The sequence below is a fragment of the Asparagus officinalis genome, chromosome 4 (assembly GCF_001876935.1).
Source record: "Asparagus officinalis chromosome 4, Aspof.V1, whole genome shotgun sequence".
Lineage (NCBI taxonomy): Eukaryota > Viridiplantae > Streptophyta > Magnoliopsida > Asparagales > Asparagaceae > Asparagus > Asparagus officinalis.
Window position 1 is genome coordinate 75,898,445 of NC_033797.1, and position 18,052 is coordinate 75,916,496.

At 40.3% G+C, this 18,052-nt stretch overlaps 1 protein-coding gene across 1 annotated transcript; it reads left to right on the top strand.

The window, feature by feature from the left end:
* LOC109838946 (glyoxylate/hydroxypyruvate reductase HPR3-like) lies at positions 5,185–15,847 on the top strand. Its single transcript, XM_020407381.1, has 3 exons — positions 5,185–5,194; positions 5,580–5,653; positions 15,184–15,847. Exons 1-3 carry the CDS (start codon positions 5,185–5,187, stop codon positions 15,697–15,699), a joined length of 600 nt encoding a protein of 199 aa, XP_020262970.1. The 3' UTR covers positions 15,700–15,847.

Genomic DNA, 18,052 nt, shown 5'->3' on the forward strand with positions numbered 1-18,052 from the left:
TACGATCCCAGCCGAAACCCTCCTCAAAACATCGAGCAAGACCCCACTGCGTAGATCTGCAACGTATTTAATACGCGGGAAGAACGCCCTCGCCGGCGTTGCAGACGGGCGATCCCCTTCCGCCTGCACTCGCCAAATCGGACGTTGCGTCGACGCCCGCGCTGCCCCGCCGACGACGCACCCGAGGTTGGGCAGCAGTCCATCATCTCGGGGCCCAACGTTTCAGGAAACGGGTTCGAGGCAGAGCGATCGCACGGATGGAAGTCTGGCATGGGCGCAGGAACTGGGCCTTCGGGTAAACTGGTATTCCCATGGTTTCAGGAATCGGAATTTTTCTCGGAGGGTTGCTTTGCAATGAGGGTAGGATGGGCGGAAGATGGCCACCGGGGAGACCATCAGCCTCGGTTAATTTCTGCGGTCATCGTTCTTTATCTTCAGTTGCCTTTCTTTTGGTTCCTCTCCCACTATTTACCAAGCCCCTAAAAAATAATAAAAAATAAAAATCTTATAGCCTTTTGTCGCGAATTGACACAAATCTTTGCTCATTTGAGACTGATCTCAAAGTCTAAGAGCATATCCAAAAGGGATCTTAGGTTTTTTTATATATTGAGTTTTTTCATATATATTGAAGAGCAAATCTCTCATCGCTTATAAGAACAAATTTTCACTGCTAGCCCATTTTTCAATTTTATTATCAAATCGACCTCCCCTTTTTTTTTTTTCTTGTTCTTTATTTCGTGAATCGTATCCATGTTTCTCGCCACTGTCAGCGCGCATACGAGTGGCCGAGAAGCGGGTCGATTATTTTTTAATCGGGCTTCGTAAACAGTCGGGCTGTTGGCAACCCCGACTGTTTAGTTGATCTCTAGCAGGCCTCTTAACTGAATGCGTCGGTTGGTTGGGAACTTCCGTGCCAATTCGAAATGGGGCGCCGGGGGCCGGGCGCGGCGCCCGCGGGCGGGCCGGCGGGCTCCATTTCGAATGCATGTGTAAATAGTTTTTAACATTTCCTAACGACTTATATGTCACCTGTGTCGGCGGGCTTCCCAACCCCGACCAATTAGCAGAGCCCCTATCCACGCTGGTTTTACCATGTGCTACGAATTGTCTGGGGTTGGCGAACCACCGACCAATTCGTAAAGGCCCATTCTCGTAATTGGGGTCGGGGTTCTCCAACCCCGACCATTAAGCAGAGATCCCACGCTCGAACCACTGCTGACGCGCGGCCTAGTGTTTGGCTGCACAAAATGTCGGGGTTCACAACCTTCTCGACCCATTTTTGCAGAGCCCCTTCCAGCTCACATTCACTGGAAACCTCATACTTCCTGTTAGTACAGAATGTTAATCACAATAACAAGCTAAAATGCAATCATACTCCTGGTTTATTCAATCCCTAATTGCAATTCTAATCAACAAATATATACGTACCGAATTCATATTCGCCAACTTTAACATTATCATCAAATCCATTCGCAAACACAAACACATATCAAGTTCCAAATTGCAACTCCAAACACAAACATCCTATTACCAAGTTCCATCGAAACTTAACATAATATCACAACGGCACTTTCCCTCCCTCTCTCTTCGTCGTCTCCCTCTCCCTCTTCTTCTCTCCCCTTTCCCCGGTTCACCTTTCGACGTTTCGTCAGCTCGGATATTTCCTCGTCCGGTTGTGTGTGAAGTTGGATGCGCGCACGACATCCGCGTTCGACTCGATCGCCTGTGAACATCCGTCCTGAGCCTGTTGTGATTTCCGCCAGCTTCATTCATGTGCCACGGCTTGATCCCGCCCCCGGTGTCCTCGTCGGACATCGCCGCCCAGGTATCAACTTGGTTGCTCTCCCGTCCATCGCAGCTTGCTTACGCGTCCTCTGAAGAGCCGGACCGTATCTTTTTTTATCATTCGATAGCAACGGTGTTCCTCGGCTCCTGCTCGGTAGTCGTCGTGGAACGTATGTGCCATTCCAGCCGAAAGCTTCTCGAGCTCTGTGTACCTATAAATAAAACCGATAAGAAATTAGTATCAAGTGCGATGGTGAGAAAAAAAACTTAGAAAATTAATTGTATATTATTTCTTATACACTTACAAAACTCTCTCTCGGACTGAGGCCTCTTGTATGTGACTCCTTCCGGTTGCTTTGTTTTCCTGAATATACTCCACGCACGAGTAATCCCCAATACCACCAGTAGGTACATCCTTTATAGGTTTCACGCCTGCATCAGGCACCGTCTTCCCATCACTACCATGTCCTTCCCTTTAAATGCCCAACTCCCGATGTAAGCTTGGCGGATTTATCTTCCCAATTAGCATGATGCTGCACTTTTTATCCAAGCTCTCTCTATTCTCTCTCACAGGCCTTGTGAATATGTTGCCGTATTGTCTAGTCCAAATTGTCGAATGCACATAAACAGGCTCATGGCACGTGTATTTCGACAATCTCAAAGCCATATTAGTGGGATGCGAGCCACGCCTGGACATCCTTACTTTCCCGGCAAATATCGTAGTGACTCCGACACACGCTCGTAGAGCATCCATTTGACCTATAAAGAAGATCTATTTAATGATATAAAGATATATTATGGATAATATCTCGCGAATGTATACCGAATACTGTAATTTTAAGTAGTGCGCTCACTCTTTGAACAATTGGTGCGAATCTTGGTTTACTAATTTCTTGACTAACCTAGATACTGTGAAACCTATGACTCCATTAATAATTTAATCTTTCTATACATCTCATGCTCAATCACATTCCATCCTTAGTTATTCATTAAATTGATGCAGTTATATGGCTCATCTAAAATTAGAAATGTTTCTGCTCACATCTGAAGAATTATAAGGAGTTTGAAACTTTGCCCATGGATACTGTACACAATTCCATTTATTTTTATATACAACGGTAACCTCTTTCTGCGTTGGTTAAATACATTTAGAACATCATAAAACTCTACTCCGTTACTCCAATCAGCATCTTATAATACGAGTCTCACTATAAGGAATGATTGACCATTTCGTGATCGATAGCTTCGCAAACCGACGGTGCACCTTTCTCCCCTACATTGAATATCATAGTTCTCCCAAAATAGCTATCAGGCTAATCCCCTAAACCCACAATATAGCTTTCCTTTTATTGTGCTGCGCCTATGCATGGACCATAGATCCTGCCAGCATAGTGAGGCCAGCCATCTTCCTAATCTACACATTTGTTTTGTACCCGAGAGGTGTATATTTTTGTCAGTCCTCTCCCTGATTAACAAAGATAGCACGCTAACACTGGCCGATCTCCCCACAAGATGAATACTGCTCCAACACCTCAAACGCTAAAATCGGTCCCTAAGGAAGCACAATCCAATCCAAATATGCAATCAAACCCAAACAAGAGACTATACAGATTCGACAATTTACCTACCTGTCCACGGGGAGAGGGATGGACGAGATTCCACTAAATTCAAGAAGAGTACAAAGGCCCGGTTACAATCTCACAAAATCACTCGAATAAAACCCTAAAACATAATTCTTGGTAATCTTCATCACGTTAGTGCACTCAGCAAATACTTAAGGTAGTACATCTCTCGGAAAAAAGAATAGTCACTGATCATAATTGTGTAAAATATATGCCACGCGGCATAGCTCTTAATGAGACTTCTCAACATTGCTGTCATCAATATCTCTGATTTCCTATCATTAAAGTATTTCCTACTAGACCCATTCAGAGTATTTGATCTTTCCTCCTTCATTGTAGGACACGTGAACCCAACAATTCTTCACACGTCGTTTCATCTGCCCATAGTGGATTAGTCTATCTGGTGCCTCACTGACACTCAAATACGCATCACATCAGTACTCGAGCCACACGAAACAAACTATAACTCCAGGAAGACAATCTATGACAAACGGTATATTCGTACGCCTTTTCTCCTTATGCAGAAAGGATCCGAATCAGTGTTTGATACTCGGTCGCAAGCTCCATCGCTTCAACCAATGCGTCAAAAGTGCCCAATCAAGTCTTAACCCATTTTAAGTTGTGAACACTCAAAAAACCCTGTCCTTAACAGTCTTTGACGGCAAATATATTGTATTTCTGGGGGAGAACAAGATCCGTTCTCAACTGCCAGCTAGAGTTGCGCATGCACTGGGCTTTACATAAATGTATCGGACCAACAGTAATACTCGGGCCTCGCATGTAGTTAACGCAGTGCAAATCTCCTTCAGTAATCAATCAACTATACTTTGAAATTTATTGAGTAGGTACAATATTGAAACACATAACTTGAAAACTGCACTTCTACCTCGCGAGCCCAGCGTCTTATCTTGCGGCATCGAACAGAACGGTTGGTCAGCTACTCTGTGAGTCCATTAAGAACACATCATGTGTCATATGGATCCCGCCTCCATAACTGAAATATTCTGCACTATTAACGATGATCCATTAATTGATCTATATTGAGTTAGAAAAAATTGAGCATTTACATAAGCATTGATTTATAAGCATGTTTGAGTTTTTTATAAGGATGCATCTAGTATACATAAATGAGTTAGAAAAAATAAAATTACAAATGTATAAAATTTGCTTTGAACCATTAATTACTATTATTTGATTCGTCGGCAATCGTAGAATACTTTCTTAATAAGGCCTGGACTTTTATTGCCTGTGCTATTCGAATCAACCTTTTGTTACTTGTGCAAATAAATAACGGACATGTCATATATTTATTACGTAGCTACTGCAATCCACACACACGGTACGCTATAATCTCTATTAGTAAAAAAAGTTACTCCAAAAATATATAATATCCTAGAGTTAATAACACAACAATTCTCATAATTACTCAAAAACGAAAAATTACCTTTTTATGTTTCGCAAACCTTGGATACTCGTGTGATCGCCAGTGAGTTACCTATAGCTTGGAAATATCCTAACCACAAGAAATGTGTCCAGCCTCAGTCCATATGCGGGCCCGTTAATAGTATGTGGCCGCAAGTACACGTACTAATCAGTGTACGGGGATAGTGAACACTGCTTATATGTACGCTCTCTATAGTGTTGCTGATTTGATTGCTACCATCAGAAGCATATGTGTATACGAAATATTTTATGACCCCCTGAATTGCCATATGAAATCTATAACCGCAACGTATGTGTGAACATCAAAGTGTCACTTAGATTAAATATCTAGATAATGGTTTCAGGTGCAGTGTGGCAATAGAAATGTCACCTCCCAAGTTCAGGGTATGGTGAAGTGTGGATGAACTGTGGCTTAATAGCTCACATTGTCTCACCTCCAAATTACTATTCTCACAGCAAATCTAACAATTTTCGTTGCCTCTCGCCTGCTTACTCGGGCCTCTATAAATCGCTCATTTTTTGGTTGTCAAGAACGAGGCCCACATGCTGGCTCTCATTCCTACATCCAGTATCGACCCTGACAAGGCAATAGTAACTTTGAGTGGCCTTATACACAAAATTATGTCCTCGGCAACCAACGCCTGTCATGGGCATTGCCGCATGACCCCGTATCAGTAACCCCGCTTGAAGCTCTCCATGAACAATTTGTCCGAATTGTCATCGTTGCAGAGAACCGCAATTTCAATCGGTATGTTCGAGGTGGGCTTTGGCCCGTGGAGGGAGAGTTTCCTCTTGCTTCTAAGGTAAATTAATTAGTTCAGCAGTAAGCTACCCCATTCATTTATTTATAACTTAAACCCAATGCTTATTTTGCGTTGCGACTCTTAATCACTTAATAATATTGTATTACTAGGGACATATATCAAATTACTTGGGAGATAAACACGAGAAAAGCCGTGTTTTGTATTCTGTGAATAACATATATGTAAAGAAGTCGTTGCTTTTTATTAAAATGATAAAGCGGTAATGAATATAGAGGACCCCTTTATTTCATCTTGAAATTGATAGTAAACTAAGATAGTTCATCTGGTAGTTCTAATAGTAGTGTTGTAAAACAAAAAATTTCACACCGTTAGCGCTAGTTTTCATGTACCACAGTTTTATAATCTCATTAAGGGACGAAGTTAGACTAGGCTCTTTTCTCCCCCTCAGCGGATATAGTGGTAGTGCATATGAGGAATGACATTGGTGCTGCTCACTAGCATTGGTTAATAAGTTATTAAATAGCTTTTATTATGTTATACTTCTAATAGTATGTTTTGAACATCAAGCATGCACTGGTTACTGGCTTTTATGCTAACAATAATTCATGTGTTAAAGCTAATACTTGAAAGGTTGAAGGTGCTAAATTTTTGGTGTTAAGAGGGGGAAGAATAAATCAGATCAGCTCATGCTATAAAAGAAAAGCCTCTGGGAAAACTTTGGTCATAGGAGTAGGAGTTTTAAACGAACGAATCGAATTGAATAGTACTATTGAGCGCAGTGGAAATTTCGGTAGCACCTCCGGTGCGCAAGGTGCACAACAAGAGATTAGATCACAACGAAATTCTTGTTTCACAAAGAAAACAAGAACCGAAAACAAAATATCTCAACAAAGTGAGATATCAGTTCTTCCTCTCATCAGTTCTAGGACTGACTTGTCGAGGGAACCTACAAGATATTACAAATCACAGCAAGACAAACTATTTTACGTGGTTCGACAAATAGCATATGTCCACGGAGCAAGGAGGGGGGAAGATCTACTATTAGAGGGAGAGAATACAACTAGGGTTTACAATCTTACAATTTAAACCCTCACACAAGCTCTCAAATCTCTCACAAAAGGGATGCCAAAAACCCTCTCAAAACAGCGATTTTTCTTCACCAAGAATAGCCGAAGAAGTCCGCTGTTTTCTTTCTTTCGCCGTCTTCCTTTCACCCCTCTGCCTCTGAACCGTCTTTGCACTCGTACAGCTACAACTACTCAAGAAGAAAAAACCGACCTTGCTTTTTCGCTGCCAGAAAAAACAAAATCCTAGATATTCGTGATTTATAAATCACGAGACTTTGGGTGGGCTTTGAGCGGTGTTCAAGCCAAACCAAATGCACATTGTACATGGGTGGGCCCCATATCCCCACCCTCGTGCTTCACATTTCTTCACATCGGCAAAGTTTTCTCAAAACTGAACCGACACCAGCCAAACTAAATATCTCACTTGTTGCGTCCAGTAGGAAGTAAAACAATTCACAACAACGGACTCAATGCACAACAAGTTGAGACCCAAATGAGAATGTGATCACTCTCCAAAAATCGGTATCAACTCACCAAATCGGCTGCATTATAAATGACTGCCTATGTATCCTCTTACCTAAGGAATCAAGCCTCACGTAGTTCACCCAAATGCCTCCAAAAGCCTCAATACTGAAGAATGTTCAAAAGTTCCAAACAATGACCAAATTTCATACCTGAAATAATTTTGGTCAACATATCTGCAGGGTTGTCCTTCGTGTGGACCTTCTCCAATATGACGTCTCCATCATCTAAAACGTTACGAACAAAATGGAATCTGACATCGATGTGCTTCATGCGCGCATGATAAACTTGGTTCTTCATTAAATAGATAGCTGACATGTTATCACAATATATCCGAAGGGTCTCCTATGCAATCCCCAAGTTCTCTAATAATCCACGCAACCATAAAGTCTCCTTAACAGCTTCAGTCACTGTCATATACTTCGTCTCTGTAGTAGAAAGAGCCACTATGAAGTGAAGTGTACATCTCCAACATACCGGTGCTCCTGCCAATGTAAACACATATCCTGAAATAGACCGGTACTTGTCAAGATCTCTAGCATAATCTGAATCCACGTAACCAATATAATCCTGCCCATTCTTCTCATCCTTCTGGAAAATTAATCCAACATCCACGGTACCTTTGATATACCGTAAAATCCACTTTGCAATCTCCCAATGACCCTTCCCGAGGTCGTGCATATACCTCGATACCATGCTCACGGCCTATGATAAATCTGATATTGTACACACCATCGCATACATCAAGCTACCTACTACACTGGCATATGGGACCTTCGACATATAATCTCTGTCCTCAACTGAAACAGGTGACATACTAGCTGAAAACTTGAAGTAGGGAGCTAATGGAGTGCTAACTATTTTTGCATTGCCATCAAAGCTGAATTTCTTCAACATCTTCTGCAAATAGCTCTTCTGTGTAAGCTTTAATCTCCCCTTCACCCTGTCTTTCTTAATCTCCATACCCAATATCTTCTTTGTCTCTCCAAGATCCTTCATCTCAAACTCAGATGACAGCTCTTTTTTCAACTTTTGAATAGCCGAAGAATTCCTAGAAGCAATAAGCATATCGTCAACATATAAAAGCAAATATATATGTTCACCATCCTGTAGCTTGTGCATGTAAATACATGGGTCATATGGGTTCCTCGTATACCCCTGGCCAATCATGAAACGGTCGAATCTCTTGTACCACTATCGCGGCGATTGCTTTAATCCATAAAGAGACTTCTTCAGCTTGCAAACCAAATCTTCTTTTCCTACAGCTTTGAATCCCAAGGGTTATGTCATGTAGATTTTCTCATCTAAATCTCAGTGTAGAAAGACTGTCTTCACATCCATCTGGACTAAATTTAAATCCAGCTGTGTCACCAACGCCAATAAAATCCGAATCGACGAATGATTCATAATGAGTGAAAATACCTCGTTGTAATCAATGCCCTCAAACTATGCATATCCATTGGAAACCAATCTGACTTTGAACCAAATGTCCCCAATAGAAGATCTCTCATTCTTTGCATATACCCACTTGTAACCAATAGCTTTCTTACCATTAGGTAGCTTTGCAAGTTCTTAAGTGTCGTTCTTCTGAAAAGATCGCATCTCCTCCTCCATAGCTTCCCTCCACATGATCGAATCGGGGCTAGACTCTACCTTCCTGAATGTGGATGGAACCATATCATCAACGACCTTCACTGATAATGCATATGCGACCATGACATTATTATACCTAGCTGGCCGATGAATCACCCTTCTAGGTCTATTCGCTACAATAGACTCCTGAACATGACCTTGCTCCTGAGTCTCACAATCCACTATATCCTCTATCTGCCTGGCTGTCATCCCATCTCCTCCCAGTATCACCTCTGTAGGAGCTTCGATGGATACAATGCTCTCTGGAGTGAGTGGAGTCACATCATCCTCCACCTGCTGCGATATCTCCTGAATCTGGTCTTCCTTCACCTGCTGAGGAACTTGAGGCTTCATCATGTACGTCTCATCAAATGTGACATCCTTGCTAATAACTATCTTCTTGTCATGTGGATCTCATAACTTGAAGCATTTAACTCCATCTCTAAATCCCACAAAGACTGTTTTCCTCGCCCTCGGATTCAATTTACCATCACTGACATGATAATAAGCAGGACATCCAAATATCCGAAGCGACTCATAGTCACTAGCTATCGAACCAGACCAACACTCTAACGGAGTCTTCCCCTGTATCGCAGTGCACGATAACCTATTCACGAGATAGCTCGCATAAATCAACGTCTCAGCCCAAAAGGATCTAGGTAATCCACTCTGCGTCATCATACATCGTACATTCTCCAGTAATATACGATTCAATCTCTCAGCCATCCCATTCTGTTACGGTGTCTCTCGAACTGTGAAGTGTCGCCTAATATCGTGATCCCGACAAAACTACAGAAACAGATCACTCTTATACTCTCCACCGTTATCTGAACGTAGAGTCTTCACCTTTCTACCTATCTGTAGCTCTACTTTCTTTTTCCACTCCACAAAAATTTTCAGGACCTCATGTTTATACTTCATAGGGTATATTTAATTCCTCCTAGAATAGTCATCAATGAAAGTGATAAAATAGTTGGCTCAACCAAGTGATGTGTTCTTGGAAGGACTCCAAATATCTATGTGAATGTAATCCAATGTACCTTAGGTGTTGTGAATAGGGGTACCAAACTTTATTCTAGTCTTCTTCCCAAGTACACAATGCTCACACAGCTTCATCTTACAGGTCTTAGCACCTTTTAATAGCCTCTGTTTCGCCAATGATTGTAGAGACTTATCTTCTGTATGTCCTAGTCTCATGTGACATAATGTGATAGTGTCCTCCTCTGTAGTGATAGAAGCTGCCAAACCCCCTGTAACTGTCTTATCCTTTAAGTAGTATAGAAAATTTTCTCTGACTCATCGCATCATCATCATAGAACCCTTCGTGACCTTCGTTGTAGCATCTTCTAAGGTCACCCGATAACCAGCTGGCTCCAAAGTACCAAGAGAAATGATGTTCTTCGTCACTACGGCACGAACCTCACTTCTTTCAATTCCTTCACCACTCCGTCATGCATCCTAATCCGGACGAAACCAATACCACCAATAAGGCATACGTGGTCATTTCCCATAAGCACGACATCCCCTCTTTTCAGCTCCTCAAAGTTAGAGAATCAATCCCACCTAGGGCATATGTGATATGTGGTTCATGAATCCAATATCTACTCCGTGGAGTCAGCATAGCAAACCGACGGTAGTACAGGACATGAATAGCCCGAAGAATCTGACTCTGAATGTTCATCAATAGCTTTTGTAACATTCACTTCTGAAGTTTGTACAGCTTTTCCCTTGTTCTTCCCGATTTTTTCCTTCAACTTTAGGCAGTCGATCTTCTAATGTCCATCTTCTTTACAAAAACGACATTGATTTCTACCAATACTCTTATGGTCACATTTATTCTTCGATTTTAAGCGGTTGAACTGGTGGCGGTTTGGATCACGGCCTCAAACTGCTAATGCATCTCCCGATGCCTTCTCAGAGGGTTCACCATCACTCTTTCTCAACTCATAATTCACTAAACCTGAGGTCACCTCCTTATAGCTAACAGTAGTTCTTCCATTGATCATAGTGAGAACGAACGTACCGTAATCTCCTTATAGCTAACAGTAGTTCTTCCATTGATCATAGTGAGAACGAACGTACCGTAATCATCCTCGGGCAACGAACACAAAAGTAACATCGTATCCATTGATCATAGTGAGAACGAACGTACCGTAATCATCCTCGGGCAACGAACACAAAAGTAACATCGTATTATCTTCATCCTCAATCATGATATCCACATTGGTCATATCTGAAAGTAGCTTCGTGAAATTATTGACATGCTCCCTGATGAAAACTCCCCTCTTCATCTTGAATTGGTAAAACCATTTCTTCAAGTGAAGACGATTCTCAATGCTCTTCGTAAGATACTTCTCATTGAGTGTTTCCCATATTCTCAATGCTCTTCGTAAGATCTGGCGTTAAACATGATCGAATAACTTCACAAGTCCTATTCATTTTCTTCCAAACCTTATCCTCCATGTCTTCGGGTTTCTCTTGTAACTCAAGAGTCTCTTCCAAATTCTGTGCATCCAAGGCGTCCATCACCTGACACCTTCATAATCCGAAATTAATCTTGTCGTCGAACTTCGGAACATCAATCTTCATGTTATTGATGCTCAGACTCTGTATCGCCTTCGTAAGAGACGAACCTGATGTGCTTCATTCTCTTATGTTGTCGATCTAACTCTTCAGATAGGAATGCTTCACTGAATCCTTCGAACAAGCCTCAAGCCAAACATTAATCTCTGATACCACTTGTTGTGTGCAGCGAAAATTTCGGCAGCATCTCCAGTGCGCAAGGTGCATAACAAGAGATTACATCACAATGAAATTCCCGTTTCACAAAGGAAACAAGAACCGAAAGCAAAATATCTCAACAAAGTGAGATATCAGCTCTTCTTCTCATCAGTTCTAGGACTGACTTGTCGAGGCAACATGTAAGCTATTACAAATCACAGCAAGGCAAACTATTTTACGTGGTTCGATAAAAAGCCTACGTCCACGGGGCAATGAGGGAGGGAAGATCTACTATTAGAGGGAGAGAATACAACTAGGGTTTACAATCTTACAACTTAAACCCTTACACAAGCTCTCAAATCTCTCACAAAAGGGATGCCAAAAACCCTCTCAAAAACAACGATTTTTCTTCACCAAGAACAGCCAAAGAAGTCCGTTGTTTTCTTTCTTTCGTCGTCTTCCTTTCGCCCCTCTGCCTCTAAACCCTCTTTGCACTCGTACAACCGCAACTGCTCAAGAAGAAAAAACCGACCTTGCCTTTTCGTTGCCAGAAAAAACAAAACCCTAGATATTCATGATTTATAAATCACGAGACTTCGGGTGGGCTTTGAGCGGTGTTCAAGCCAAACCAAATGCACATTGTACATGGGTGGGCCCCATGTCCCCACCCACGTGCTTCACAAATACTGCGATATTCGTATTTGTATTTGTTTGAATTCGAACCCGAATTCAGATATCCATGTCTGCAGTTTTTCGAATTCAAACTGAAATACTCGGTATTTGATAAATATTCATGAATAGTCATGAATATTCGTCAAAGTATATTCATTAAAAATTTTAATTTTTAAATAGTATTTAAATTTATAAATGAAAACTATTTCTTTATAGTTATGATGTGTGTGTGTGTATTTAATTGAAATATTTCATTAGAAATTTAATTTAAGATTCTTTAAGTTTGTCAAAGTTAGTATATAGAACTTAAGTAGAAAATATAAGTAGGTTGAAAATATAAATCATATGTGTAATGATACAAATTATAAGCAATCAAATTTTAGACGAATATTTGATAAGCAAACAAATTGAATATACCCCTGGTTAAATTCTATTCATTAATGAACTCAAATGCTAAATATTATATGTTTAGTATTAAATGAACTTCCGGATCGAATATGACTAAATAATTAGTCAAATAATTAACGAACTATTTGTTAATTAATTTGTTCGTTTCCACCCCTACATAGGAGCAGTAAAAGGAGCTAAATGTGTGATATATTAGTTCTGGTAGTCATAGTGAACATATAAGCTAACTTATGCTGATATGGTGGATTTTCGCTGATGATGAGTGTACGCAGTTGCCCATTATGCAATCCGTATAACCTTGATTAACAACATAAATCTTTCTTTGAGGTAACTAGTATAGTTTTTATTTCTCCTGAGGGAGATCTTCAAGAGAAAAGAGACTCTATTTTCTTATCTACTTACTAAAATAAGTAAATTTCCTCTCTTCCTCTGTGGACATAGACAAATTATTGAACCACTTTGATTTCCTTTTTTTTATCCTTTTGGTCACGTATTTCTGTTTGTTACAATGACAATTTATAACTCGGGACAAGCTACTAAAAGAGTTTGTTTCCTCCCTTGCAACTTCAGTAAGCTCTCTTATCCAAAATTACTTTATGTAGATGTCAATTTGAAAGCTGGTTTATAAGACATCTCTGACAAATCATAAATTCATCAGTATTATCAACTCTTATAGTCTGGTGAGGACTCCAATGAAGATTATCTATGTATAGCACTTGTTTTGCATTGGTAATCATGGTGTATGAATCCTTAGTAAGATTGGTATTGTTTTCCATGTTTGTTCAAGTGTTTTCACACTAAAACAATCCCAATCTACATACTATTTACATTATAGTGCATAATTCCTTGATCTTTTATTTTAATGTAATATTTTACATATTTTATGCACATGAATCGTGCTTAATTGCCAACCTTGACGTATATAAACTTGGAGGGAAAGCATTATGGTTTAGATTAAATGCAGGACATGTATGATGTATGGGGTTCTCTTTCCAACCTTGACATATATGTACTACTTGAAGGACAATGTTCTGTTTTGACATATCTCCTGTTGTTCTTCTTACATCTCTGCTTTTACCTTCTCTAAGCATGAACTATTTATCTTCTTTCATGGTCTTCATATTGATATGTGGGTTCGATAATTTGCCACTAACGAACCATGTAATGACATTGTATACTAGCATATGTGGTTCAGCTGGTAGATTTGTCTATTCTAAAATTTCTTATGATTCAGATGGTAAATTTGTTTATAAAACAACATGTGTTTCTTCATTGACTTGTTTACTCTTTCACTATGACTTTTTCGTCTCTTTGTAGTGAAGAGGTGTTCCTCTGCTTGCATATTGGCTTCCTACGCTATAATCATGTGAACAAGCACTACTATTGCCTTAACTTTGTGCTCTCAATTTACAGATCTTTTGCCATGTTGACTTCGTAGGAGATTTTACATTCTTTCACCTTGTCTTTTCTTTCTTACTGTCTTTAACATCTTGGACGCGATCCATCGGTGATGACTCTACTGCACTTGATATTGCCTTCTAGTTACTCTCTTTCCTACCAACATTGTGGATAAATCGAGGGGACCCATTGGATGTAGGTTTTATTAAGTGACTTTGGTGCCGTGGATATTAATACTTGACATTATTTCTTTGGTTCATTTAATTGCCTATGAGAGTAGTCGCATATTTTATTGTGGTGCAGCGCATCTTGTGAATTTGTGGCTCCATTCTTAATATTGCATCCTGTTGTACTAGCACTTCTGCTCATTGTACTAGCGCTTCTTCTCTTGTATCCAAGATGCCAACATTTCTCTTTTACAGGGAATCGAAGACTCCTATGATGTCCAGTATGGAGTCTACCACTAATCTTCACCTAAGATTCACTGTTCAGTCGGTTTCCATGTTTAATGTGTTGTACTGTATGTACTTGGCATGCACACTGGGTTTTGGCAAAGGAAATTTGATGCCTTTATCTGTCTTTTCTTTCCCAGAAAGCACTTTGTTAGATGTATAGATTACTTTGTAATGTTATAGAGTTTCTGTGGTTATTTTCTATTCATGAGTGAATTTAAATGAAGGATTTCAGTCTTTGTTTTTCATTCTTGTTTCTATGAATTTTCTTTCCTTCATGTTGAAATTTCATATCATTACTTGAATCATTCCTCATTCTTTCTGATGCTTGTACCGATTTGTGAAAAAGATTTTCTTGGAAAGAGGCTTTTGGTTACCAAGGTAGAGCCTTCGTGACTACCCCTCTCGAGCTTTCACCTGATTATTATTCATCATCTCTGTTCCAGATGGCCTATCTTTATTCCTATACATATCCTTCAAATTTTAGCTCATTTTCCTGCTGTTGCTGTAGTGGGTCTCTTGATGAAAAACAAGAAGTCATCTATTCTTCCTATAGCTTCTTACAGCTTGTTACATCTGTTTCTCTTTTAGCATTAATACTGGACATTTTATTTGCATCTAATGCCTAATTGTGCAACATTTTCATGTTTATTTACTGGCGACATTTTCTCATACTCTGCCTTGTTTCTGAATCCAGCTGGGTGGCAGGCGAGTTGGCATCATCGGCCTAGGAAGCATTGGGTCCAGAGTTTCCAAGAGACTCGAGGGATTTGGTTGCATCATCTCCTACCTCTCAAGAACAAAGAAATCATCAATACCCTATCAATACTTCTCAAACATTGTCGATCTAGCTTCTCATAACAATATCCTCATCGTGACATGCGCATTGACTAGCGAGACGCACCATATCGTCGACAAAGAGGTCATGTCAGCATTAGGGAAGGAGGGTGTCATCATAAATGTGGGTCGTGGAGCCCTCATTGATGAAAAAGAAATGGTAAGGTGTTTGATTGAGGGAGAGATTGGAGGCGCTGGGCTCGATGTATTTGAGAATGAGCCGTTTGTGCCGGAGGAGTTATTTGAAATGGACAGTGTTGTGCTCTCGGCTCATCGAGCTGCAATGTCGCCGGAAGCTGTCTCGGATTTGTTACAGGTTATTGTGGGCAACTTGGAAGCTTTCTTTGCGAACAGACCACTGTTAACTCCAGTTTAGGATGGATATTAAAAACAAAAAATAAAAATAAAAAAATAAAGGTTCTATGGGTTGGTAACTCCCATTTTACAGTAGGAAATAAGGTGTAATGGGTATTTGCACATTGTGATTAATTGTTGCAGGATAAATATTGGGTCATTTTACCCTACTGTATCTCTGCGTATCCTTATATGTCATTCATTTTATTATCGTTCTATTAAAATCAGCTCACCTTTTTGGAGACAATTAGATCTTTCTTCTCTCTAATTATTCTTCTTTAAAATGTATTAGTTGCAGACACCAGGTTTGTGTCATCAACACCCACCCCCCACCCCAAAAAACAGGGAAAAAAAAAATCCAAGAATCTTATTTATCTTTAAAGAAAAATTAGATTCTGCCTTCGAAACTTCGATTTGAAAAGAGTAGCACCCTCGATGTTTTTTCTGGAGTAATGTTAGACACTTATCCGACCTTGGAGAGAGATCAAGGATTTGAAGTAGACAAGGAGTTGTTAGTGATGATGCAAGGAGTTCTGAGTGTTGAAAACTGGTATAGAAAATGAGGATAAAAGAAATATACAGTAGGTATATTTCATTATTTCTCTCCTAATAAAGTAAATGTAACTGACATGCATAGCTTGAATGAGTGGCTATTAACACTGTCAATTGCCGACTTTGCTTTAACTTCTTTGTACAGGGCTTTCAGTGACCTCGTGGATCCGAACAAAAGGCGCACACGAAAGCTTAACGCAATTTCTAACCGTCCATTTATAAACAAATCCCACTTTGTTCTAGCGGTAGTCTAACCTCCATGAGATTGATCGTCTCGTTGAATTAGAGTACTACGTACTGCTAGAATTGCACGACAAGTATAATGAGGTTTTATTCTGAAAAAACAATTGAGTCTAGAAGAGTTCCAAGTCTAGTACCGACTCATTTTCCTTTAAAAAATAAAATTAAAAACATTAAAAGGAAAGAAGACCCACTCGTACGTACTTGAATTTTATTTGCCGAGGAGATACCGCGCAAGTTAAAGTTTGTATTTGATTGGGAGAGCTAACGTGTAAAAGTTAGGTTGTTTCTCAAATGGTTTGAAGAGTAATTGAGAAGAGTTGCGGAGCTAATGCCTAATCCCCACCCAACAACTCGAAAATTTTTGATTTGTAAATGAACTTTTTTAAAGAAAAAAACCTCCAGTCTTATCGTTCACGCTCATGTCATGAATAGGATTAATTCTCGTAATTTTTCTTGTTGGTACGAGTAATCCGGATTTAGTTAGCATGTAACTCAGCTACTTCTTCCAGTCAATCGCAGAACACGCCCGTGTTTGGTCTAAATATCAGTTGGGGATAGTGGGCAAGGACTCTCTACGGCTGATTTGATGGTAAAGAGTCTTTTTTGGTTTGACGGGGTTCAGATCATGGGCATCTAACCCTTGGGCGTAGCTAAAAGGCACCTCCCAACGTAAAGCCTCATATGTTCTAGAAAATTAAATTCTTGTGGGTGCTCTCCAAGAGAGTCGAACCTGAAACCTTGGAGTACTACTCATAGACAGCTTACCAACTCGGCTAGGCCCACTTAGGTTGATGGTAGAGAGTCTCTACAATTGATTACAAAAATTAATAAGAATGACAAGGATTCAATGGGTCTTACAATTAAAGAATATTTATTATAATTTAAATAAAAAAAATAGCATTCATGTGATCCATTAAGTTATGAAAATGTTGTCGCCCATAACCTGCAACCTCACACTGACCGTTGCACACTAATCAAAAATCTATGTAGAAGCGCAGTCTGCAAAGGTGTCACTGAACCTCTCAACTAGATCTTCTCCTTCGTAGGCTAATTGATCACTGTTGATATCCTGAGACTCAGCAGCAGGGTTAGAGGATAATCCCGAATCAGTGATGGGGCTTTGAGTCGATATGGACGATGTAGAGGTCCCCTCGTCTTCTTTAGACTGTTGATCCCCTAGGGCTCCGAGGGGGCTCTCACCTCTCCCTCCTCCCTTTGCCAGTAGACGATGAGCCTATATATACTCAGCTGAGAGGGCTATATGCATAATTCTGTCCGAGTCCAGGTAGACAATTGAATCGGCCAACAACCTATAGGTGTTAGTTGCAGGTGGGATGAGTCATCACTGAGTCTGATGGTGACTGAGTGGGCATGGTGCTGACGAAAGGTGATGAGTCATGGAGACTCATGTCATGGGATGTGAAGGTGATGACCAGCTGTTGGTGAGGATTTCGAGGACAAACCACCTCTCGAATCGGCTCCGCAAGAAGGTCAATAAGTACTGCCTTTTTTATCTACTTCGCAAGTTGTTGGCCTGGCCTCAAGTCATGTGAGCAGGTCCAAGTCAAATGATGAGTGTT

Excerpts from the sequence above, each read along its gene's own strand:
- LOC109838946 (XM_020407381.1), top strand. Across the intron at positions 5,654-15,183 it reads AGTTTCCTCTTGCTTCTAAG|CTGGGTGGCAGGCGAGTTGG; the intron begins GTAAATTAATTA and ends TTCTGAATCCAG.